General features: G+C 41.7%; 1 protein-coding gene across 2 annotated transcripts in view; it reads left to right on the plus strand.

Moving 5' to 3' along the window:
• The window catches only part of c2cd2l (c2cd2 like), a 44,840-nt gene extending 27,601 nt beyond the window's left edge, over positions 1 to 17,239 (plus strand). The window contains exons 6-15 of one of the 2 annotated variants that reach the window (XM_014195812.3): positions 1,907 to 2,020; positions 2,375 to 2,486; positions 2,683 to 2,815; positions 3,050 to 3,114; positions 6,295 to 6,416; positions 6,666 to 6,849; positions 8,163 to 8,270; positions 11,115 to 11,248; positions 11,513 to 11,738; positions 12,045 to 17,239. In XM_014195812.3, the coding sequence (XP_014051287.3) occupies positions 1,907 to 2,020; positions 2,375 to 2,486; positions 2,683 to 2,815; positions 3,050 to 3,114; positions 6,295 to 6,416; positions 6,666 to 6,849; positions 8,163 to 8,270; positions 11,115 to 11,248; positions 11,513 to 11,738; positions 12,045 to 12,295 (1,449 nt within the window). In that variant the 3' untranslated portion in view covers positions 12,296 to 17,239. The remainder of the gene's footprint in view (positions 1 to 1,906; positions 2,021 to 2,374; positions 2,487 to 2,682; positions 2,816 to 3,049; positions 3,115 to 6,294; positions 6,417 to 6,665; positions 6,850 to 8,162; positions 8,271 to 11,114; positions 11,249 to 11,512; positions 11,739 to 12,044) is intronic. The other variant, XM_014195813.3, reaches the window with a different exon arrangement.
• The last annotated feature ends 9,843 nt before the right edge of the window (positions 17,240 to 27,082 follow it).

Raw genomic sequence — 27,082 nt, forward strand, 5'->3', positions numbered from 1 at the left:
TAGATCCAACAAGAACATCAAGGGGTTAAAAATCAAGGGGATAAAAACAAGTGTCGATGTATGCAGATGACTCATGTCTTTTCTTAAGTCCGCAATCTGGATCCCTGCACAGTCTCATTGAAGATCTTGATCACTTTTCTAGCATCTCTGGACTAAAATCTAACTATGACAAGTGTACCATATTATGTATTGGATCATTAAAAACCAGTGTTTACACTACTTTGTAGTTTACCAATAAAATGGGCGGATGGTGAAAATATATAAATGAACTTACCAGAATCAACTTCAAAAGAAATCTTGCAAAAATAGATAATATTCTGCAACCATGGAGAGGTAAATACTTGTCTATTTATGTAAAAATGACATTGATTAACTCTTTGGTCCTATCACAGTTTACTTACTTACTAATGGCACTGCCTGCTCCAGATGACTCGTTTTTTAAATCATATGCATTTTATTTGGAATGCTAAGGCAGATAATTAAACGTGCCTATTTATATAATGAATATGAGTTTGAGGGACTAAAATTATTAAAGCTTTAAACCTCTCACTAAACGCTTCACTCATACATAAGTTATACTTAAACCCAAAATGTTTTTCCAGTAGATTATTAAGAAAGGCTCATCCTTTGTTCAAAAATTGCCTTCATACAGATTACAACTTCTCATTTCTGACTAATTGAAATTACATTTTGTTTAAAGTATCGCCCTTTCTTAAACAAGGCATACAAAGCTGGTTACAATTTAAGTTTTATCCTCCAGAAAAGATAGAACAAATGTTATGGTTAAAGTCAAATATACTGATTAATTAAAAAAAAAAACATTCTTTATGGATTTTTTTTAAAGAAATTGCACCATACAGGTTGTAAAATAAGTAAGAAAAAGTAAGAGATTTTCAATGTACCGATTCCATGACACATGAACTGGTACAAAAAACACTTGATTCAACACTTACAGTTTTTCAATTTAAATAAGTATATACAATTCTTGCCAACAACAGAATGCTATATATATGGGGCATACAACAATCTCAGCTCTGTAGACTTTGCTGTGAAGAAACAGAATCAATAGATCATTAATTCTGGTATTGCCCCTAAGTAGCTTGTCACTGGTCACAGGTTCAGGAATGGTTAAAAATTAACAACATGCAATTAAAATTAACCTTACAGATAGCAGTGTTGGGTGATTTGGAAAGCCATAGTCAGTCAATAAATAATATTTATTTTATCTTTATTTAACTAGGCAAGTCAGTTAAGAGCAAATTCTTATTTTCAATGATGGCCTAGGAACAGTGGGTTAACTGCCTTGTTCAGGGGCAGAACGACAGATTTTTACCTTGTCACCTCGGGGATTCGATCTTGCAACCTTTCGGTTACTAGTCCAACGCTCTAACCTGCCGCCCAATAAATAATATAATACTCGTAGGAAAGGTTTTCATCTTTAGCTCACAATTTGTCGATTACTATACGATTAGAAAGGTACATTTTGTTTTAGATTTTTTGGGATCTTGTGCGTATTGTTTTGTATTGCTAGGTATTACTACTGCACTGTTGGAGCTAGAAACAAGCATTTCGCTGCACCTGCGATAACATCTGCAAATCGGTATACATGACCAATAAACTTTGATTTGATTGGAACCCTCTATGGAAAAGGTTCTACATGGAACCCAAAAGCAAAAGGGTTCTACCTGGAACCAAAAATGGTTATTCAAAGGGTTCTCCTATGGGGACAGCCAAAGAACCCTTTTAGGTTCTAGATAGCACTTTTTTTTCAGTGTGGGGCCCAGAGTTTTTTTCTTCAGTCCAGGTCACCATACACCTAATCTGTTTACTATCTAATATATGTTAGTCTGTTTGGTGTATTTCTTGGTGGCAGGTAGTGCTTACTTTAGTGGTGTTTTGTGCTCAGGAGAGTGATGCAGAGATAGACCCGGACATGATTCGGGAGCTGGTGAAGGATACTCTGTTCAGCACACAGCCAGCCATGATCCTCAACCTCAGGGCCTGTGTGTCCAGCACTACGGTAAGACCATTGCACTACAACTACGCTGCAAGTGTTTTCCTTCCATTAGCGTTGTTTTTAGCCTGCTACATCAGACTAGAAGCATCAAAACTGAAGCAGAAATCAAAAGCAGCGAGAGCTCGCATCACTGACTTGATGCTTCTGCATACGTAATAGCGTGTCACATTGAAACGCACCCACTGTAATGAACTGTGGCTAATAGGCATGGGAAAAACCAACATGCAAAACTTGCAGTATAATTACCATTACCATTGGCAAAACCTTCCTGATAGGATGAACCAAGAGCTATGACTAAATGTTCTAGTGATTTGACTCTCTGGTCTTTAATTCCATTTCTCTCTTTATTACTTCCAGTTCCCCAGGGGAACAGGTCTAACCCCGACAGGTCTGACCCCCCCATCCCAGAGTTTACCCCCCATACGAAGGCTCCTGCTTCGCCAGCTCAGGGGAACCTGCCTCAGAGCAGGTCAGCTATATCACATCAACCACGACCCACCAACTTCTCTCAAAAACCAGAGTCGATTACTGTGTGTGTGGTGTGTGTGTGTGTGTGTGTGTGTGTGTGTGTGTGTGTGTGTGTGTGTGTGTGTGTGTGTGTGTGTGTGTGTGTGTGTGTGTGTGTGTGTGTGTGTGTGTGTGTGTGTGTGTGTGTGTGTGTGTAGCCAAGTCATGCAGTTCAGGGGAGCTGTGCTGTACTGTGAGTCTGGACCAGCCATCAACAGAAAGGAGGACCTGCTTCCTACCTGCAACCCCCAGCCCTGACACCTCACTGGACTGGAGTGAGGACATCTCACTGTAAGACAGCCAGCTATAGCCCAGCCAACCGCTGGCAGTCACACACATACGACCCGATTTATAGATGTGAATTATTGATATTATACAACAACAATATTTCTACAATAATAGTTCAACAATGATTTTACCATCAAGTGAAAACTCTAAATAGCATGCACTCATATTCTTTGACACTGTTATGCCTACTGTGAGTCTAACATACAATCTTTGATTATCTGTGATTGTGTTTTGCAGGGATCTGGCTCCAGAAACCAAAGAGCTGAGAGTGAGAATGCTGGAGAAGACCACCAAGGGGGAACGTAAGGCTCCTCTCAGTTAGATACTTATTATTAACAGTCATAGATTAATGAGAAATTCTGGGGAACCTGCCTCAGAGCAGGTCAGCTATATCACATCAACCACGACCCACCATCTTCTCCCAAAAACCAGAGTCGATTAGTGTGTGTGTGTGTGTGTGTGTGTGTTTATATAGCCAAGTCATGCCGTTCAGGGGAGCTGTGCAGCCGTAAGGCTATAGACCCTCTAGACCAGTGGTTCCCAAACGTTTTATAGTCCCGTACCCCTTCAAACATTCAACCTCCAGCTGCGTACCCCCTCTAGCGCCAGGGTCAGCGCACTCTCAAAAGAAAATGTTTGTTGCCATCATTGTAAGCCCGCCACACACACTATACGATGCATTTATTAAACATAAGAATGAGTGTGTCACAACCCGCCTCGTGGGAAGTGACAAAGAGCTCTTATAGGACCAGGGCACAAATAATAATATAATAATAATCAATAATTTTGCTCTTTATTTAGCCATCTTACATATAAAACCTTACTTACTTGTTCATCCAAAGTTGTGAATAACTCACCACAGGTTAATGAGAAGGGTGTGCTTGAAAGGATGAACATAACTCTGCAATGTTGGGTTGTATTGGAGAGAGTCTCAGTCTTAAATCCTTTTCCACACACAGTCTGTGCCTGTATTTCGTTTTCATGCTAGTGAAGGGCGAGAATCCACTCTCACATAGGTATGTGGTTGCAAAGGGCATCAGTGTCTTAACAGTGCAATTTGCCAAGGCAGGATACCCTGAGCGCAGCCCAATCCAGAAATCTGACAGTAGCTTCTGATTAAATTCAATTTTCACAGAACCGCTTGTTGCAATTTTGATGAGGCTCTCTTGTTCAGATATCGGTAAGTGGACTGGAGGCAGGGCATGAAAGGGATAACGAATACAGTTGTTTGTGTCATCCGTTCTGGAAAAGTACCTGCGTAATTGCGCACCCAACTCACTCAGGTGCTTTGCTATATCACATTTGACATTGTCCGTAAGCTTGAGTTCATTTGCACACAAAAAATGATACAATGATGGAAAGACCTGTGTGTTGTCCTTGTTAATGCAGACAGAGAGGAGCGCCAACTTCTTAATCATAGACTAAATTTTGTCCCGCACATTGAATATAGTTGTGGAGAGTCCCTGTAATCCTAGATTCAGATCATTCAGGGGAGAAAAAACATCACCCAGAAAGGCCAGTCGTGTGAGAAACTCGTCATCATGCAAGTGGTCAGACAAGTGAAAATGATGGTCAGTAAAGAAAACTTTTAGCTCGTCTCTCAATTTAAAAAAAAACGTGTCAATACTTTGCCCCTTGATAACCAGCGCACTTCTGTATGTTGTAAAAGCGTTACATGGTCGCTGCCCATATCATTGCATAATGCAGAAAATACACGAGCGTTAACAAAGTTAACCATTTTCAGTGTAGTGTCCAAAACGTCTTTCAAGCTGTCAGCAAGAGCTGCCAAGGGAATGGTGGATGCTGCAGTGTACCCAAGTAGCTTCGGGAGCAACTGCTTGCATGCGCGTTACCACTCCACTATGTCTCCCTGTCATGGCTTTTGCGCCATCACTACAGATACCAACACATCTTGACCACCAAAGTCCATTTGATGTCACAAAGCTGTCCAGTATTTAAAAAATACCCTCTCCTGTTGGCCTGGTTTTCGGTGGTTTGCAGAAGAGGATGTCTTCCTCTTCTGCAAACCACTGGAAACGGACATATACCAGGAGCTGTGCCAGGCCTGCCACGTCTGTTGACTCAGCCAGCTGTAACGCATAGAATTCTCTGGCTTGTATGTGAAGCAGGAATTGTTTCAAAACATCTCCTGCCATGTCACTGATGCGTTGTGAAACGGTGTGGTATGATGATAGCATTGTCTGTATTGTTTTTTTGGCCACTCGGTAGCTCACCATATATGACGCTTCTAGCCCCTTCTTATTAATGGTATCTGTTGCGTCTTTATAAGGACTGTGGCTCAGTTGGTAGAGCATGGTGTGTGCAACGCCAGGGTTGTGGGTTCGATTTCCACGGGGTCCAGTACAAAAAAATACAAAAATAAAAATGCATGAAATTAAATGTATGCATTCACTACTGTAAGTCGCTCTGGATAAGAGCGTCTGCTAAATGACTAAAATGTAAATGTAAACAAGGCGAGACCCAAATGCAGACACAGGAAGCAGATGGTTGATCTCTGATATTTATTAATCCAAGGGGTAGGTAAAAGGTAGGTCGGGGACAGACAAGAGTTCAATAACCAGATCCGAGTCCAAACAGTACAAGGGGATAGGCAGGTTTGAAGACAGAACAGGCAGAGTGGTCAGGCAGGCGGGTTCAGAGTCAGGACAGGCAAGGGTCGAAACCAGGAGGACTAGAACCAAAAGAGACTGGGGGGAAAAAATAGGAGCAAGGAAAACTGCTGGTTGACTTGGCAAACAAGATGAACTGGCACAGAGAGACAGGAAACACAGGGATAAATACACCGGGGCTAATAAGAAACACCTGGAGGGGGTGGAGACAATCACAAGGACAGGTGAAACAGATCAGGGTGTGACAGTCTTAATTCTCGCTCCAAAAACTCCTGTGGCTTTTTTTTTTCAAATTTTGTTTTGTTTCTAAATGTCTGTGAAAGAGTAAAGGTTTCCCGCGAGAGAGTTCCGGGTAATGTGATTGGATGTTAATTATTTGACTAGCCTACCTGTATTTGACATTGTGTTGTTATTTCACTGAGCACTGGATGGTTTAATTTTATTTTGGTCAGTGAAACGAGGCTATTCAGGCAAGAAAAAAACTTCACTCAAATGTATAGTCCTGTTAAAAAAATGTTTTTATGTGAATCGCATTTTTATTTGGCGTACCCCCGACGGCATTCATTCTGGCATGTCTACCTACAGGTTATGGTAAGACTTTTTCATGAGCACAATTCCTGCCTGCATTATAAGCCAAAACTTGTGCCCGAACTTTTGATTTTTTTGAGAGATTTGTCCAAGAGAATCCTTTGTGATTCCCAGAAGTAGGGCTGTTGCCCTAGTTTGGGATTTCCGATACTATAAAGACTATATTCAAACCATTTTTCAAATGTCATGTTATACTCTAAGTAAGCAAAACACTGTGATGTTGTCTTCTCTGTATTTCTATTCTTAGTCTTTCTCTTTTGGCAGAATTCTTGTCTGGCTTTGCCTCGCTACCCTTGGACCTCGCCCGCAGAGCTCCTACTGGTCAGCATGTGCTGTCAGTCAGCCCAGGGCACGGCCTGGCACCCAATGCTACGGTCACCTTTGAGGTGAATGGCATGTGATAGGTGGAATGCTGTTCCAAAATGTGTAGATAATTAGTTGGTGTGTTACAACATAGATGACATAGAAATACAATTACAGAACATTGACTTGAATGGAGAGTGTTCTCTCTTATCATATCAATGTATTGTGGAGCACTCCACATGATAATCCTAGAGGGTATAACATAATACATAACAATACTTCATACACAGTCCATAACATTTATGGTAATTTGGGTCCCTCTCCACCTGTAGCTGGTGTACCTGGAGGTAGTGGACCCCCTTGGAGCTCACCACACCACACCCCTCCGCACCTCCATCACCCCAACCAAGAAGGTGGATGTGGACCGAACCATCATGCCAGACGGCACCATCGTCACCACCGTTACCACCATACAGTCACGACCCAGACTGGGAAAACTAGGTACAGTAGGTCTGGGTGAGTTAGCATATGGAGGGGCTGGAGAGTGGACTGTAGCTAATGATAATGGCAAATATGCTATTGATTTCTTGATAGTACTGATTCTATGAAAAAAAGAGGATTGCAACCCTGTACGCCAATCCTTCATTTTACTATACTCTATTGCAGTGGTGGAAAAAGTACTCAATTGTCATACTTGAGTAAAAGTAAAGATACATTAATAGAAAATGACTCAAGTGAAAGTCACCCAGTAAAATACTTCTTGAGTAAAAGTCTAAAAGTATTTGGTTTTAAATATACTTAACTATCAAAATTAAATGCAATTTCTAAAATGTACTTAAGTATCAAAAGTAAAAGTATAAACCATTTCAAATTCCATATATGAAGCAAACCAGATGGCACAAATTTGTATTTTTATTGACGAATAGCCAGGGGGCCTCTCCAACACTCAGACATGATTTAGTGAGTCCACCAGATCAGAGGCAGTAGGGATGTTCCCTTGATAAGTGTGTGAAGTTGACCATTTTCCTGTCAAAATGTAATGAGTACTTTTTGGGTGTCAGGGAAAATGTAAGTAGTAAAAAGTAGATTATTTTCTTTAGGAATGTAGTGAAGTAAAAGTTAACAAAAATACCCCAAAAAATGACTTAAGAAGTACTTTAAAGTATTTTTACTTAAGTACTATACACCATTGCTCTATTGCAGTGGTCACCAACCTTTTCTGAGTCAAGATCACTTTCTGAGTCAAAATGCAAGCCGAGATCTACCACTCAGAATGTATGCCAATGCAACATTAACCTCTAAACATATGGAATAGTGAGAATGTGTATTTTATGGCTTATAAAAGTGTTGAACAAAGTGTTGACAGTGCTGAATAAACTAAATCATAAATCTACTCATAAAAACATCAGCTCTTTGCTGTATTCATTGAGTCGCTCTCTAGTCATGGTTTTTAAATCTCACAGTATCAACTTTGCTGTGCGTTTGAGGCTTCTTTTTACAGTCTATGGCTTGAGGAAATCTGATTGGCCAGCGGTAGGCCTATAGGTGCACTTGATTTGCTCTCTGGGCCTGCCGGGTAGGTGGAGTTCTACCTTCAGACACATGACATGGTTCAAAATGGGAACACTTTTCCTTCCCGGTGCTAGGGCTGCTGAATCAAGTGCACCTACCGCCAATAGCACGAGACAAAAAAAAAAGGCTTTATCAATGGGTTTTTTAATCAAAAAGTTTGGTGATCGACTAGGAATGCGTTGGAGATCGACGAGTTGGTGACCACTGCTCTGTTGCTTCTATTGACCCTCACATCCTCTGTCTCTGCGTTTACTCAGGTGACTCTCCCTCGCGGTCCCCGTCCAAAGTGGAGGTTACAGAGAAAGGGACCATGTTCCTCACCGATGGCTGCCATAGCAGGACCAGCTCCAGCCCTACTCTAAGCAGTGAGTTATGTTCCTCCATCGTTTCATAGCCTGGTCTCAGATCTGTTTGTGCTGTCTTGCCAACTCCTATGTTCATTGTTACAGCCATAGTCATTATTGTCACAAACAGATCTGGGGCCAGGCTAATGGCTCCACACTCCTCAACACTTACTTCCACAGATATTTATTCTAGTATTTTTCAACATGATACATCCAGTGGGTCCTCATTTAGTAGTTGTGTCACGTTATGGTGCATTACAGAGCTTGCCGTTAATGCTCATTCAAGGCACCAGAGGGCATCTTTGAGCACATCTACTCCAGCCTGAGTTAAATAAATACTGAGGTGAGCACTAGTGGTGCGTGGGTCAGCTGTTTGTACACCCGCACCCGCAATTACTAATAACTCATCTGCGACACCTGACTATATGTGAAAATCTGAGGCCCGCACCCGACCCTAACCCTCAAATATATAAAATGTGCTGTAGGCTACAGTTAGAGACAGCAGAAATATTTCTTGACAAGGGGTGCAGGATTTTCTGTTGTTGCCTAATTTATATATGTTTCTGCTTATAATTTCCAGCATTTTGGTAGGCTATTTGTTAGTCAACTTGTCTATAATTAGATACATGCAGCTTCTCTTCTGTCATTATATGTTGCCCTAGAAGACTTCAGAAACCCTTGCGCACCAGAATAATGTCATAAATGATCAAATGAATGCTTCAATCTAGTTGACATCAGTAAAGTTTTCTCTGTCATCTCTGTTTCTTTCATGGTGCAAAGATGTGTTAAGGAAATAGAAAGCTGTGAAAACGATCCAACATGTTTCTGATGAGATTTCAGTTTGCATATATTATGTGGTTGAAATACTATCAGCTTTTATGACGCAGACGGTCCCTAACTGCGCATTCACATTCTCTCAAGCTTAAATGCTTAATGAAATAAATCATATTTCCCCACTCTTGTTCCCGAGTGAAAATGTACAATTTGTGTATTATTTTACTGCAAGAAATGCTTAATTCTGCAGGAGTTAATATTAAGACTATGCGAGTGGTTATAGACCTACAGTCAGTGTAATAATTAAAACATAAATTGGATTGGTGTTCTCGGGGTGATGAGAGGTGTTGGGTTTGCGCCAGACATAGCGTTTTCCTTGATGGCCATAAAGCTCAATTTTAGTCTTATCTAACCAGAGTACCTTCTTCCATATGTTTGGGGAGTCTCCCACATGCCTTTTGGCGAACACCAAATGTTTTTTTCTGGCCACTCTTCCTAAAGCCCAGCTCTGTGGAGTGTATGGCTTAAAGTGGTCGGATGGACAGATACTCCAATCTCCGCTGTGGAGCTTTGCAGCTCCTTCAGGGTTATTTTTGGTCTCTTTGTTGCCTCTCTGATTAATGCCCTCCTTGCCTGGTCTGTGAGTTTTGGTGGGCGGCCCTCTCTTGGCAGGTTTGTTGTGATGCCATATTCTTTCCATTTGTCAATAATGGATTTAATGGTGCTTCGTGGAATGTTCAAAGTTTCTGATATTTTTTTATAACCCAACCCTGATCTGTACTTATCCACAACTTTGTCCCTGACCTGTTTTGAGAGCTCCTTGCTCTTCATGGTGCCGCTTGCTTGGTGGTGCCCCTTGCTTAGTGGTGTTGCAGACTCTGGGGCCTTTCAGAACAGGTGTGTGTGTATATACTGAGCTCATGTGACACTTAGATTGCACACAGGTGGACTTTATTTAACTAATTATGTGACTTCTGAAGGTAATTGGTTGCACCAGATCTTATTTAGGGGCGTCGTAGCAAAGGGGGTGAATACATATGCACGCACCACTTTTCCGTTTATAATTGTTTCGAATTTATTATTATTTTTTTTCATTTCACTTCACCAATTTGGACTATTTTGTGTATGTCCATTACATGAAATCCAAATAAAAATTCATTTAAATTACAGGTTGTAATGCAACAAAATAGGAAAAATTCCAAGGGGAGATGAATACTTTTGCAAGGCAATGTATACAGGGTATTGTTAGAAAATATCATATTTTGGAAGTTTGGAACAGTGCTGAAGTTGTCTATCAACTGTTAAAATTGAGCACAACAGAACCAGTTAAAACTGAAGTATCTGACCATCAATGAATTCAAGAAAAAGGCATTCATTGTTTAACACATCAGCCGCATATCATCAGGTAGGCCTATGTGCACTTGTAAAAAATGATTTGTGTTGACTGTGATTAGGGCATGGTAATAATATAAGAGCAGCTGCTAGGCTAAATTAACAAACTAGGCATGATCCTCAAACCAAAGACTGGCCAAACTCATGTTTCTAAAAGTACATTCAAAAAGGCACTGTAGATTGACTGTATAGCCTAATAAGGCATTTTACATTTCATTATTATTTAATTGTTCCTCCCTGTACTCTTTCATTCAGTTTCTTCTTCACATCAGAAAAGAATGACTCTCGTCCTTAATAAACTCACTTTATATAGACTAGAACTATTACTCTTTCCACACTGTGGTAATTAAAGCCAGTTTGTTATTTTAGAATTATTTCTGTTTTTCTTTTGTCTACTGCCCACATCTTATTGTCACAATAGAAACATTCTCCATTTATTCTTATTTGTGCTTATGAATTTAACATGTTAAATCTGACTGTACTATTTAATTTGTTTGTTTGTTTGTTTAAAAGAGAGAGGAGAGGGAGAGAAAGCAAATCAGCATTCTAACTCCCCCTTGCGATGGTGCGACGCAGTCTACCACGATCTGCCACAGTTTACCGCAAATGTGCTACGGCATAACCTCAACTTTTAGTTGAGGAACAACTGTGTATGACTAGTGTTTTGTGACTGTGTGTTTTGTGACTGTTTGTGTCTAGCTGATAGTCCCCTGTCCAATGGGCTGGACCCGGTGGCTGACACGGCTATAAGACAGCTGACAGAGAACGCCAGCAAGGTGTCCAAGAAGACTCCCACTAAACGGAGCACGCTCATCATCTCTGGCGTGTCAAAGGTTAGAAACAAACAGTGGTGTCCAAACCATAGAAATATAATCTAGAGCAACTAGCTGTTCTCTGTCAATCTCACAACACACTGCGCTGAAGGGTCTGGTGCTGAAGTAGCTAGGAATACATATATTGTGTACATACTGTATATACATATTTTTACATTTAGGTTTTGTAATCATGTAGGACATTAGGCTCAAATACAAGTACTGTAATTTGGGCCTCAGTGTCTTGTTTCCTGTGTGTGAATTTAAATTAATTTAATACCTCAGGTCCCCATCTCGGAGGATGACTGTGGCCTGTCTTGTGGCTACGCTGCAGCCATGGATGCTGCCCTGCAGGGAGGAGGAGCCTCCAACTACTATGGGGCGGGGCAACATCAGGAAGCAGACGAGACCACGCCCTCGGATGTGTCTGAGCGGCCGTCTGTCGATGACGTGGAGTCAGAAACGGGCTCCACTGGGGCCCTGGAGACACGCAGCCTCAAAGACCATAAAGGTACCAGGCTGCCAGAGCCCTGGCTGGGCCTGCTCCAGACCAATTCCACTCCATCTCTATGGAGAGATACTCTGGCTGTCCCGAGTACTTCTCTCTGGAAATGTACAGCATTTTATAGAATCAAGAAAATACGATAAGAGGAAATTGTGTTGTGGTTTGCATAATCTTATGAGCATAATTGGATATGGATGTAAATGTTTTGATATAAATTTACGGTATTTATGTAAACTGCAATATCAATATAGTATTTTCCAAATCACCGTAATAAACCATGATGTAACTCCTGTCTTTATTACGCTCTTCTAGTGGGCTTCCTCCGCAGCGGAACCAAGCTACTATTCCGTACAAGACACCGAAAGAAGGACCCGACCTTCAGCCAATCCCACGAGGACCTCTCCAACCTGGCCAGTGTCTCTGCCTCTTCTGCCTCTGGCACCATTGTGCGTAAGAAGTCCGGCAGCTTCTCCCGACGACTCATCAAGCGCTTCTCCTTCAAGTCGAAGTCGAAGGACAAAGCCAGTGCCACCAATGGAGGGCCGAGCACAGCAGACAACTGATAGACAACTGAATGGTGTAGCGGATGGCTAATAGCATTGCTACCGCCTTCCTGAGACCTAGAAGTAGGCTACTGTTGCCGTGGACCCAGAAATCGCCCTGGCTTTTCTGGGTCAATGGTATTGGGTTGGGTAGGATCGTAGGACTGCTTGAAATGGTTGGAAGATACTTAGCATTGGTCATCCTGTCCCACCATTTCTTCCTCTGTGTTCACCATCAGAGGAGGAACCCAAATTTGCCACTTTTATCCAGTTTTTGCAGGCAGTACACGTACACCCCAGGTTGGTGGTTACCTATCCTGCATCTCTTACCTCTGATAGGACTCATTTTCCTCTGGATGAGAAACACACACGTCAGGGACAGATAGATGGATCCAGGGACGGTTTGCTTATTATCAAAGCCATTTATTTTCAGAAGTAGCCTCTGCTGCTCTGGTGGATGTAAAGGGGGATAACGAAAGTAGGAATAAACTTGAAGATGTTGCAATTCAACGCTAAAGGGGCAGTAGGTAGAGTGAGTGTGGCCTCTTCCAAATCAATTTATTTAAAAATATGATTTTCTTGGTTGCACTTTATCGGATTGTTTACAGAACTTGAAAGCTTCTTCTGATGTTAATTTTATTGGTATTTGTATTGTTTGCTCTCTGATTCACATGATTATCCTTCTGTCACCCCCCAAAATATTGGGTCACAGTTGGTGGTTTGCATTATGTAGGCCTAGTAGAGACATGACTATCTTTCTTTCCTGCTTAGTTGTAAATGTAATCTTAAATAACAAACTTAGTTGAAGAACAAATATCAACCCCTCGCATAGGTCTTCAGTTGGTGGTAATGTTGACATTCATAGTGGCTTATACATTATGTTTTAACAATGTTGTTCATAATTGTAAGTTGTACAAAAACCAAATGCAGGCATACTTATGTCTGTGTTTTGTATTTTGTTATTTTAGAAAGAGAAACCTTCAAGGCATACTGTTATAAAAAAGGCAAACTGATTTAAATGATCAGCTCAGACCCTTTTTAATTTGGCAAGTTGAAATACCTCCATCGCCTGAGTACTAACGTTACACATTCTCTGGGTCAGAATTATTGATAGTTGAATGGTAAATGATATACAGATTGAGTCCTCTTAATATTAATATCAGGGAATTATCATGGTTGAGGTAATAAAAAAAGATGGTCAGATGGTTATGACTTTTAAGATGTCACAGTCCTCCAGGACATGCGTTGTCATGCACAGAACATAGGGTAGTGTAAAGATGTACATAAAAGTAGTTATCTTGTACAGTATTGGCATATGCGTTTTGTAAGACAATTATTTTGCCATCCTCTCAGAATTTGTGTTGTGTATCCCTAAAGTTTATTTGATGTTATAGTAAGGGAATGTGGTTCAGTAGTAATAGACAAGGAAATATTGTTACTTCTGCCCCACCTCTACTCTTTAAGACAGACTCCCATAATCATCAACACATAGTATTGTTTGCCAAGCAAAGTCACACACATAATTAAGTTTTCTTTATGAAATTGTCACTGAGGTTACATTAACTTTTTTGTTGGTTGAAACCCAACATTACTACTTGAATTTGCAGCTTGTCTGAAGATAATGTATAACAGCATATTGTGCCTTCAGAAAGTATTCACGCCTCTACAAATTGGGATTAAAATTGATTTAAGTGGGGAAAAAAATCAAAATCATTCAAAGCTTAATAAAAAAATAAAACACTAATATATCTTGATTCGATAAGTATTTAATCCCCAGAGTCAATACATGTTAGAATCACCTTTGGTAGCGATTTACAGCTGTGAGTCTTTTGGGTTAAGTCTCTTAGGAGCTTTGCACATCTGGATTGTACAATATTTTCCCATTTATTATTTTTTAAACTCTTCAAGCTCTGTGAAGTTGGTTGTTGATCATTGCTAGACAGCCATTTTCAAGTGTTGCCATAGATTTCAAGCAGTTTTAAGTCAAAACTGTAACTAGGCCACTTAGGAACATTCAATGTCGTCTTGGTAAGCAACTCCAGTGTATATTTGGCCTTGTGTTTTAGGTTATTGTCCTGCTGAAAGGTGAATTTGTTTCCCAGTGTCTGTTGGAAAGCAGAATGAACCAGGTTTTCCTCAAGGATTTTCCCTGTGCTTAGCTCTATTCCGTTTCTTTTTATTGAAAAAATTAAATCCCTAGTCCTTGCCGATGACGAGCATATTCATAACATGATGCAGCCCCCACCATGCTTGAAAATATGAAGAGTGCTACTTAGTGATCTGTTTTGTTGGATTTGCCAAAAACATAATGCTTTGTATTTAGGACAAAAAATATTACTTTAGCGCCTGCAAACAGGATGCATGTTTTGGAATATTTGTATTCTGTCATTTAGGTTAGTATTGTGGAGTAACTACAACGTTGTTGATCCATCCTCAGTTTTCTCCTATCACAGCCATTAAACTCTTTATTTATTATATTTTATTTATTTAACCTTTTATTTAACTAGGCAAGTGCGTTAAGAACAAATTCTTATTTACAATGACGGCCGACTTGTAAAGCCCAAACCCTCCCCTATCCCGGACGACGCTGGGACAATTGTGCGCTGCCCTATGGGACTCAAGATCACAGGCGGTTGTGATACAGCCCGGGATTAGACCGCTGCACCACTCGGGAGGCCTGTAACAGTTTTAAAATCACGATTGGCCACATGGTGAAATCCCTGAGAGGTTTCTTTCCTCTCCAGCAACTGTGTTAGGAAGGACGCCTGTATCTTTGTAGTGACTGGATGTATTGATACACCATCCAAAGTGTAATTATTAACTTCGCCATGCTTACAGGGATATTCAGTGTCTGCTTTAAAAAATTTTTTTACCTATCTACCAATAGGTGCCCTTCATGCGATGCACTGAGGGACCTTACAATTATCTGTATGTGTGGGGTTAATTTAATTTATTACCCCTTTTTCTCCCCAATTTCGTGGTATCTAATTGGTAGTTACAGTCTTGTACCATTGCTGCAACTCCCATACGGACTCGGGAGAGGCGAAGGTCGAGAGCCGTGCGACCTCCGAAACACAACCCAGCCAAGCCGCACTGCTTCTTAACACAATGCCCGCTTAATCCAGAAGCCAGCCACACCAATGTGTCGGAGGAAACACCATACAGCTGGCGTCTGAAGTCAGCGTGCATTGTGGCCAGCCCGCCACAGGAGTCGCTAGTGCGTGATGGAACAAGAACATCCCTGTCGGCCAAACCCTCCCCTAACCCGGACGACGCTGGGCCAATTGTGCGCAGCCCCATGGCTCTCCGGTCGCGGCCGGCTGCGACAGAGCCTGGACTCGAATCAGGATCTCTAGTGGCACAGCTAGCACTGCGATGCAGTGCCTTAGACTACTGCGCCATTCGGTTGGCTGTGGGGTAAATGTTTACTCCTGAACGTATTTAGGTTTACCATAACAAAGGGGTTGAATACATATTGACTCAAAACATTTTAGAATTTTTTTACAAAATAAAATCTAAAGCTGAAAACTAAATTCCACATTGACATTGTAGGGTGTTGTGTGTAGATCAGTGGCAAATAATCTCAATATAATAAATGTTAAATTGAGGCTGTAACACAACAAAATTTGAAAAAAGTCAAGGGATGTGAATACTTTCTGAAGGAGCTATATGTTTTTTAGGGGTTCAAGCAATTTGGTGAAAAAACTCAAATTCCTGTGAGACGGTAAGCCACGCTGGTGCAACATTGTAGGATGGTGAAGGGCCATGGGCCACACCGTCTCATGCCATGCCAATTTCCCACATGGTGGCGCTAAAATAAACCATTGAAAATGGAAACTTTGAAAGCTCACGTCCCTCTGCCCGTGTGATGTAGCGTCAGAAATTCGGTACATAGGTCCCTCTCCTCACAAGGAACAAGTTTGCGTTAAGGACCCATAACAAAAAAAATGTTTTAACTAACCCAAGCTAGACCACAGCCTGTCGTTTCCAATGGGAACAAATGAATCAGTGGGCAGAACCAGCAAGAAGGGGCGAGCTAGATCCTTTCTATTTGAATCCTATAAAGTATGGTGTGATCATTTAAATGTTTAATTTATTTTAAATAAATAAAAAAAATTAAACGCACTGATACTCATCATTTGTCACATCTCTAGTGTAGTGATGTGTTGTTTGAATGTCATACTGTATGTTGAACAATACTGAACATTATGTTGAATTGACCAACTTTAGGTTTCCTACCCAAAATACTTTCTCTACCTCCAAGACAATGGGTCATAATAATGGCTCTAGACGCCTAGGTGTGATACCATGTGATCAGGCAGGATTAGAAAAGTAATGCTCCCCTTTCTCTCATTCTCTTAACTCTGGACCCAAACGAGGAAGAAGCACCTCGAGCTCCAGCAGGCTGACGACAGGCCCTGGTCTTTGCCTTTAATGGCCAGAACTGCTAACTGATAAATTAGGGGGAAAAGTACCTTTTAGGGAATTGTACTTGTAATCCAGTACAGAAATTGGGACGGAGGTTCCCACGCACTAAACAGGCTCAGAAGAAGACATAAGACTTAAAAGTGCTAGTGTAGCCTGAACAGTACACTTAAGCTAACCTTCTTCAAGGAAAGAAGGAGAAGACTATTACAGCACAGCCTCTGCAACTCAAGCAAGGAGCCAACAGAGAAAAGCATCAAGCATAAGGACACCAACGCCGCACCAAAGGAGCAACCTGAAGGAGGAACCCCAACTCAAGCAGAAAGGACATCTTCTTCCTTTGTTCTTCACATGCAGCCTGAACAATCACGAAGCCACAACAGACTTTGATCACAGACTGAGAATAACATAATTTAATGTTCAGGATCTCAAGCCCTTCAATTCTTGTCTTTCATTCTATTTCCTAACTTTTCATGATCATTCTCATTATGTTTGTAAATATTTAGATTAGTGTTATTAAATGGTGATTGTATAAATAAATCGTGTTTGTCTTGTTATTCTGGTAAAGAACTCTCAATTGATTCTCAAAATAATTCATACCTTCAGATAAGTCAACTATTATTCTTATTTTAGTCTTATAGAGTTATTCCTAAAATATCTCATAAACCACATCTTCTTAGAATACTATTTTTGTCCAATACTGGACTGATGCCTTGTTAATAATCTAATAGAAATGTGTACCACTACCACACTAGGCTAAATGTGTGACTGAGAAAGGAACCCCAAAGATTCACTTTCGCGTGGGGGTAGAATGACAGAGACGGTGTAGATTGCCCAGTGAATATGCCGACCAGTGGAGGCTGCTGAGGGGAGGACGGCTCCTAATAATTACTGGAACAGAGCAAATGGAATGGCATCAAACATATGGAAACCATGTGTTACATGTATTTGATACCATTCCACTGATGCTGCTCCAGCCATTACCACGAGCCAGTCATCCACAATTAAGGTGCCACCAACCTCCTATTGTGCTGTCTCCTGTGAATGACTACAGAGAGAGACTACAATTTCCATAAGTGATGGAGGCAGGCGATGGCCCATACCTAGCCCATTTAGCCATCTAATCAAGGGACACATTACATTTTATTCATTGATGAGGGATAATTTTTTTGCAGGTGGGGTGAGCAGATTATGTTCCAAAACAGATTCCAAACTAACAACACGGCTGTGCAGATATATTAATATCTTTTTATGGAAAATAAATAATGCATTTTATTTTTTTTAAAGCAGATCTGACCTACCCTATATACCCAGCTACCTCAGGAGTAGCTGGGTATATAGCAATGAAATGAAAAGACAAAACTACTTTGCTTGAATTGTTAACCCAACCTGTAAACGGTGACTGTACACTAGATTGCGGTAAATTGCCGCGTGCCGTTTAGGCCGCCCATTGTGACTCGCTTGTGGGTGTGCTGGCAGCATGATCGATTGTGCGTCAAGAATTCAGCATAGCAAGTTTGTATGAAGGTCTGGTTATTAAATGGGTACATAGTTCAATAGTAAAATCCTCTAAAATGCTATGGTGATAAACACTCTGCTGCCCTGTTTCCAATTGTCCACATGGCTGGGAGAACCTATTAAAGTAAGTAAATACTTTTCGAAAATGTAAAAAAAAAGAGGTATTATTAGCTAACTAGCTACAGTGCAGGCTAGCTCAAATGAGCTAGCTAGTTGGCTAGCCAACATCTAGCCAACTTCACATACTGTATAGATAGCCAGCGAAGTGAATTAAATATCACCAGCTACCTAACTTCATATTAGCTAGCTATCTTGATGTATTTATCATTGTAAAAAACAAACTCCAAATGTATTTGTAGGTAGCTAGCTAGCAGCCATGGAGGAGGGTGAAAGGATAGCAGCCCCAACTGTCAAAGTGAGAGAGTAGGCTTTTCTGGATAGGGCAGGTAACGTTACTTTTTTGTAGTTCCTGTCCCTAGAAGTGAGGATGGAGATAATAGTAATATCATATTCAGTGCTGTGTAATTTGGCTATAATGAAGTCTGTTTCTTGTGAGGATTTCTGTCCTCAGATAAGGAGAGCTATGAAAGCCTGTCTACATATGAAGAGGTCCCAATGAAGAGCAGTGGTTCTCAGTCCTGGTCCTGGGGACTCAAAGGGGTGCACATTTTTGTTTTTGCATTAGCACTGCACAGCTGATTCAAATAATGAACTTATCATCAAGCTTCAAGTGGTATTTATGTATTAATTTGTGATGCTATCCTTGATAGGATCCTGTTATCACATGCACATATGTGTGCCCATGCATCTATCAATCCAATGTTATCATGATTTGTTATTAAGGATATTATACTTTAGTATTCCACAATGACCTGGTGATGTAAAAGTCTAATTATTACATTGTCTTCCATATTCCTAGATACCTTGTAACTGGAGATTCCTTCACAACGATTGCCTACAGTTACTGTGTAGGGCACTGCAAGGTTGGGTGACCAGGGCTATCTGGGACTGCCTCCTGGAGAAATTCAGGTATGTGAAGGCTACCCGTGTCCTGCATAACTTCATGAAGATGGACACGAGGACCAGGAGGGGATCTGCAGCTCGCCGTCGTGTGCCAGAGGAGAAGTCTGCTGCTCTGCAGGATGTTTCAAGGATGGAGTCCAACAAAGCAGCAAGAGAGGCAATCCGTGTGCGGGAGATCTTCACCTACTTCTTCGAAGAGGGTGCTGTTCCCTGGCAACACCATAGACTACACTATGCACAACCAATGGCTCTTTTAAGAGCCATTCACATTGCAATAAGAGTATTCTTCCATTTACTTAGCTATGTCAACTGCAGTTATTCAATTCCCAGTTTCTCTCCCTTTGATTTCTACTTCTCAGGTGAGGGTGCTGTTTAGGTAAGGGTGTGATGTCTGTACAAAAACAAAACAGGCTATTTTAAATCACCCATATTGAAAAAATGTAGAACAATTAGACACCCTATAACCCACACCTACACACTCATGTATCAATCTGATTGATGGATTGTGTTGTGCAGTAAGTAGGCTCGTGTATATAACTATGGCTTTTTCTACCTTCAAAGAATAGGCAAGAGGGCCAAACATGGAGAATAGTAAGACACTTCATTATTTCTATAACTACGCTATATTGTTTGTCCTCGTGTGTCCGTTCATGTTTTTCAGCATAAAGTACTCTGCAGCCACTTAGTGTGGTGTGGACACCAGGTGAGGCCACACACACACAGATTCCCGTTGAACACTGTCTCTTTAACCTGTTACGGCTAGGGGGCAGTATTTTCACGGCTGGATAAAAAACATACCCGATTTAATCTGGTTACTACTCCTGCCCAGTAACTAGAATATGCATATAATTATTGGCTTTGGATAGAAAACACCCTAAAGTTTCTAAAACTGTTTGAATGGTGTCTGTGAGTATAACAGAACTCATATGGCAGGCAAAAACCTGAGAAGATTTCATGCAGGAAGTGGCCTGTCTGACAAGGTGTCGTTCTTCTTGTCTCTGTTTATTGAAGAGTGAGGATCTTAGCTGTCCCGTGACACTTCCTACGGCTGCCATAGGTTCTCAGAAGGCGGCAAAAAGCTGAATCGTGGCTTTGCAGGCTCTGGCTGAAACAAAGTAGCGCGTTTGGGTAGTGGCTGGTTACAGTACTGTGAGACTCAGGCTCGTGCCCGCGTCGACCGAAAGCTTTGTTTTCTTTCCTCTGTTTAGCTAAATGGACATTCCCGGTCGGAATATTATTGCTTTTTTACGAGAAAAATGGCATAAAAATGGATTTTAAACAGCGGTTGACATGCTTCGAAGTACGGTAATGGAATATTTAGATTTTTTTTGTCACGAATTGCGCCATGCGCACGACCCTTCTTTACCATTCGGATAGTGTCTGGGACGCACTAACAAAATGCCGCTATTCGGATATAACGATGGATTATTTTGGACCAAACCAACATTTGTTATTGAAGTAGCAGTCCTGGGAGTGCATTCTGACGAAGACAACAAAAGGTAATCAAACTTTTATAATAGTAAATCTGATATTGGTGAGTGCTAAACTTGCCGGGTGTCTAAATAGCTAGCCCGTGATGCCTGGGCTATGTACTTAGAATATTGCAAAATGTGCTTTCACCAAAAAGCTATTTTAAAATCGGACATATCGAGTGAATAGAGGAGTTCTGTATCTATAATTCTTAAAATAATTGTTATGCTTTTTGTGAACATTTATCGTGAGTAATTTAGTAAATTGTTAGCAAATTCCCCGGAAGTTTGCGGGGGGTATGCTAGTTCTGAACGTCACATGCTAATGTAAAAAGCTGTTTTTTTTTTATAAATATGAACTTGATTGAACAAAACATGCATGTATTGTATAACATAATGTCCTAGGTGTGTCATCTGATGATGATCATCAAAGGTTAGTGCTGCATTTAGCTGTCTTCTGGGTTTTTGTGACATTATATGCTAGCTTGAAAAATGGGTGTCTGATTATTTCTGGCTTGGTACTCTGCTGACATAATCTAATGTTTTGCTTTCGCTGTAAAGCCTTTTTGAAATCGGACAGTGTGGTTAGATAAAGGAGAGTCTTGTCTTTAAAATGCTGTGAAATAGTCATATGTTTGAAAAATTGAAGTTTTTGTATTTTTGAGGAATTTGTAATTCGCGCCACGCCTATCATTGGATATTGGAGCAGGTGTTCCGCTAGCGGAACGTCTAGATGTAAGAGGTTAATTAACTACCTTATTTCCTCAATAAGTCTTTCTCCTTCACTTCATCTCTCTCTCCTCTAGGTTATCAGCTGTGTCGGTGAACCCCTCCTGCATCTGAACTATCTACATACAGTGGGGGGGGGGGGACAGTATTTGATCCCCTGCTGATTTTGTACGTTTGCCCACTTACAAAGAAATGATCAGTCTACAATTTTAATAGTAGGTTTATTTGAACAGTGAGAGACAGAATAACAACAAAAAAATCCAGAAAAACGCATGTCAAAAATGTTATAAAATGATTAGCATTTTAATGAGGGAAATAAGTATTTGACCCCTCTGCAAAACATGACTTAGTACTTGGTGGCAAAACCCTTGTTGGCAATCAGAGGTCAGACGTTTCTTGTAGTTGGCCATCAGGTTTGCACACATCTCAGGAGGGATTTTGTCCCACTCCTCTTTGCAGATCTTCTCCAAGTCATTAAGGTTTCGAGGCTGACGTTTGGCAACTCGAACCTTCAGCTCCCTCCACAGATTTTCTATGGGATTAAGGTCTGGAGACTGGCTAGGCCACTCCAGGACCTTAATGTGCTTCTTCTTGAGCCACTCCTTTGTTGCCTTGGCCGTGTGTTTTGGGTCATTGTCATGCTGGAATACCCATCCACGATCCATTTTCAATGCCCTGGCTGAGGGAAGGAGGTTCTCACCCAAGATTTGACGGTACATGGCCCCGTCCTTTGATGCGGTGAAGTTGTCCTGTCCCCTTAGCAGAAAAACACCCCCAAAGCATAATGTTTCCACCTCCATGTTTGACGGTGGAGATGGTGTTCTTTGGGTTATAGGCGGCATTCCTCCTCCAAACACGGCGAGTTGAGTTGATGTCAAAGAGCTCCATTTTGGTCTCATCTGACCACAACACTTTCACCAGTTGTCCTCTGAGTCATTCAGATGTTCATTGGCAAACTTCAGACGGGCATGCATATGTATTCTTGAGCAGGGGGACCTTGCGGGCGCTGCAGGATTTCAGTCCTTCACGGCGTAGTGTGTTACCAATTGTTTTCTTGGTGACTATGGTCCCAGCTGCTTTGAGATCATTGACAAGATCCTCCCGTGTAGTTCTGGGCTGATTCCTCACCTTTCTCATGATCATTGCAACTCCACGAGGTGAGATCTTGTATGGAGCTCCAGGCCGAGGGATATTGACAGTTCTTTTGTGTTTCGTCCATTTGCGAATAATCGCACCAAATGTTGTCACCTTCTCACCAAGCTGCTTGGCGATGGTCTTGTAGCCCATTCCAGCCTTGTGTAGGTCTACAATCTTGTCCCTGACATCCTTGGAGAGCTCTTTGGTCTTGGCCATGGTGGAGAGTTTGAAATCTGATTGATTGATTGCTTCTGTGGACAGGTGTCTTTTTTACAGGTAACAAGCTGCGGTTAGGAGCACTCCCTTTAAGAGTGTGCTCCTAATCTCAGCTCGTTACCTGTATAAAAGACACCTGGGAGCCAGAAATCTTTCTGATTGAGAGGGGGTCAAGTACTTATTTCCCTCATTAAAATGCAAATCAATTTATAACATTTTTGACATGCATTTTTCTGGATTTTTTGTTGTTATTCTGTCTCTCACTGTTCAAATAAACCTACCATTAAAATTATAGACTGATCCTTTCTTTGTCAGTGGGCAAACGTACAAAATCAGCAGGGGATCAAATACTTTTTTCCTCCACTGTAGAGGGCACAACATGATCACAGGTGAGAGGTCACTTGGTCAGGTCAACAGGAAGTATTGTTAGAGATGCTTTACATTGAAATACAGATAGATGCAGTAGTCCCAGAATTAATGATCCAAGGTCAGTTTTGCATTTCACCTCCTGATTATTATGATGACTAACAATGTTAGAATAAAAAATAAAAACAAAGCTTAAACATGCTCTCTCTCTCATCTGCAGATATGTTTTGATGTGAGAGGATGCCAACCCCCCAGTCCCACCATCGCCACCTCACCCGCTTTTAAGATAACCTTCGGGCTGACTAGAGATTTTGTAAATGTGATGAACTGAGAGAATATTTGGGTGTGATTCATTAATCATATGCTGCCTTCCCTGCTCCTATGTTCTTACCTCTTTCCCTGTCTGTCTTTTACACCTCTCTTGCCACCTCTTTCTTCCGGTTTTTATAATGCACAACAGAAGTACAGATTGAACTTGTATTTATAATATTACAATTATAATATTTATAATGCATGTATTCATAACACTTGAATAATGAACTTTCAATAAGGTGTTTCACATTCTCTACTGGTTGAAATTAAGTCTAATTTGATGAAATACTACACCTTTCCTGTTTATCAGATCAATGCAGATGAAGGGCATTAGATATTGAGATGAACCGGTTTTAGAGTATTTACATGATAGGAAGTGTAGTGTACTGTTTTTTAAAATTATATTTCTGTATATATGAATTACAAATCAGCCATTAACTAGTAAAATCCTGTTTCTAGTCTATTAGTTACAATGTGTAACCATTGATGTCCCAGGACCAAATTGGTAAACACTGTTGAAGTGTATAATTGTAATACATACATGCAGACACAGCATCATACAAAGACTGGAAGACTGAGGTTCATAGCTAGGCTCTGAACTAATATGTATACCAAACATGTGGGTCCATACACAGATCAGCTAGATAGCTAGCTACACATCCATAGGCATACAGGTATTTTTATCTGCCACTGCACAATAAGCAAGAACATAGCTAGCTACGTTATTTAATCTATCTGCATTGTATAGCAAATATCAGCAAGGCAAGCTTACAAACTTGTACATTCAATTTGCAGTAAATGCTTTAGCTAGCAAGATTCTTTAGATCCACTGTTTCACAAGATGACAGCCTGGTTTGCTGGTTGTTTCAGGAGTCCCTAAAACATGAAACAACCAGAATTACAATTTCATACTCATGTCACAACACCCATAAAGCTAGCCAACCAGCTGGCTAATGTTAGGTAGTAAGCTAGTTTGCTAAATTGGGATTTTCATAAATGAACTTTATGATTAAAAAATATGCATAATCGTTTGTCTCTACATTAACTAACATATTCCTGTCAACTGTACATTTTTTGCATGATTCATCATGACATTATAATCACTTACATTTGCTTCCATCCTAGTATTTTGTCTGCCATCTTTGCTGAAGAAAGTCTCCAGCCTTGGGTCGCATAGCGTCAAATTCGTCATGGGAACCACTCTATGATTGGTCATCGCCCAGCAGTCGCCGATGGTGATTTGCATAATGTTGGGAAAAGTGTATTTTTTTCACCGCCTCCCACACTACCTTCACACCGCCCAAAGGTCCCCTGCCCTCTCCACTTTCCTTCCATTGAAATGAATGGGAAGCGGTGTTTCACCGCGCTGCATCCTGTGCTAGTGTATCATGCCCGTAAGGGTGTTGCACCCATTCATACTTCTGTAGGCCTATACATTTTTTCATTCTTCTGTTTTTGTTGGGGAGGGGGGATACAACGAAAGGATGCATTTTTCAATGCATGAGAAGCTAAAATGGTTTGTTTCTGTCGTGCATGTTTACTGCAGGTTTGAAAGCATAGCAAGACTAAGCCTACTTTGCGGGTTTGTGGTGCTTTCAAGACAACTGGTGCCATGTTCAGAACAACTGGGAACTCGGAAATCTCCGACTTCAGTGTGTTCAAGACAACTGGGAACTAGGGGAAAAAATTAGCTCCGACTGGGAAAAATCATTTTGAAAGAAAGGTCATCCAACTCGGGAACTCCTGTACTCTTTCTAGAGCTCTGACTTTCCGACCTGAAGATCACTGACGTCATGATTCAACCTCGTATTTTTCTGTAAAAAAAAAGAGGTCATATCATTATGTTGGTGATCAGAGCTTGAAACATCGCATTCCGAGTTGGATGACCATTCAAAACGATTTTCCCCTGTCGGAGCTCATTTTCTTCTGAGTTCCCAGTTATTTTGAACACATTGAAGTTAGTGATTTCCGAGTTCCCAGTTGTTTTGAACGCAGCATAGAGCTCGCCAGTTTGTAGTCTTAAAATCGGGAAATAAATTACCTCTGGTTCATTCAGCCATCCCTTTGGGAAAAATAAATAGGGAAAGAATAACGTTTTGGAATAAACAGCGAAAATAAAGTCTGACGTTAACACAAGTTTAGGAGCAGGGTTGGAAACTAACACCCCCAAAAGCTCAGTCAGAGCTCAGTGTAGCTGCTCTTCAATGGCGGTGTTTGTGGACTCACGCGACCTATGTTTCTTGGGTTTGGGACCACAGCACACCAGGAGCGGCCTCACGGATCCCCCGCAATGTGCCAGCTGCGCCCTCCATCCTTTGAAGGAGAGGAAGCAGCGGTGGCCTTTTTTTCAGGAGGACATCCATCTAGAGGACGTACTCTTGGTGATAGCCTCAGCTTCTGAGGCATAATCTAAGGACGCCGTCTCAGGAGATGAAGGGATATTGGGGAAGACATGGACATTCCCTTGGAACAGTCCATACCGTTGACTCAAACACGTGAGCCCTCCTCCCTAGAGAGGGTGTGCGGGCTCACACATCCTTAGGCGATGAGGAAACGGGCTCTGAATTTTCAGCAGCCCCGTCCTACAAGACTAGAGATTAAGCTGACCCCATTCCCTCCAACCCGGAGGTGGATATGATGGAGGGCAGCCCTTACTCTCGGCCAAAGAAGACTGTGGAGCCCATGGCCCCTGCCATGCCTTCTCTCCACAGATATGTGGAAGGCTCATGGAAGTCACCTCTAACAGCATGTTCGCCGGTTAGAGCGTATCTCCGGTTCACCAGAATGGATGGTAGAGAGTAGGGAATTTCCCAGGGAATCCCCAGACTTGAGAGCGCCATGGCTGCTTGTCTCGTTCCATGTTGGAGTTCCTGGCCCTCGTCTAAGAAGGCCACGCTGCGAACACTCAAGGAACGATTCACGGAACAGCTGGTAGAAAAGTCCTTTGTGTTGGGAGCCCGTGCTGAAGCAGCAGCAAACAATATTGCCCTCCTCACAGCCTCTCTGTCCCGTCTCACCACGGGTAGGTCAGCACTCACAGGAGAGGAGATCGAAGAGGCGTCGAGAATTACCGGCGCCGTACGTCATCTCCATGGCCACTTCGGTGGTTGTGGAGCAACACTGTGGAGCAACACTTCCGGCTGTCCTTGACGGCCATGAAGGAAACCGACAAAACCATGAAGGAAACCGACAAAACCATGCTGCTCACACTGCCCTACCCTGTGCTTTGACCTCTTTCTCCCCTCTCTCTCCAGATGAAATCTCGCGTCTTGTGACGGCCGGCCGTCCAACAACCTGTCCGCTTGACCCTATCCCCTCCTCTCTTCTCCAGACCATTTCCGGAGACCTTCTCCCTTACCTCACCTCGCTCATCAACTCATCCTTGACCGCTGGCTACGTCCCTCCCGTCTTCAAGAGAGCGAGAGTTGCACCCTTCTGAAAAAACCTACACTCGATCCCTCCGATGTCAACAACTACAGACCAGTATCCCTTCTTTCTTTGCCAGCTCTCCTGCTATCTCTCTCAGAATGACCTTCTCGATCCAAATCAGTCAGGTTTCAAGACTGGTCATTCAACTGAGACTGCTCTTCTCTGTGTCACGGAGGCTCTCCGC

This window comes from Salmo salar, chromosome 04, assembly GCF_965601325.2.
Source record: "Salmo salar chromosome 04, fSalSal1, whole genome shotgun sequence".
NCBI lineage: Eukaryota > Metazoa > Chordata > Actinopteri > Salmoniformes > Salmonidae > Salmo > Salmo salar.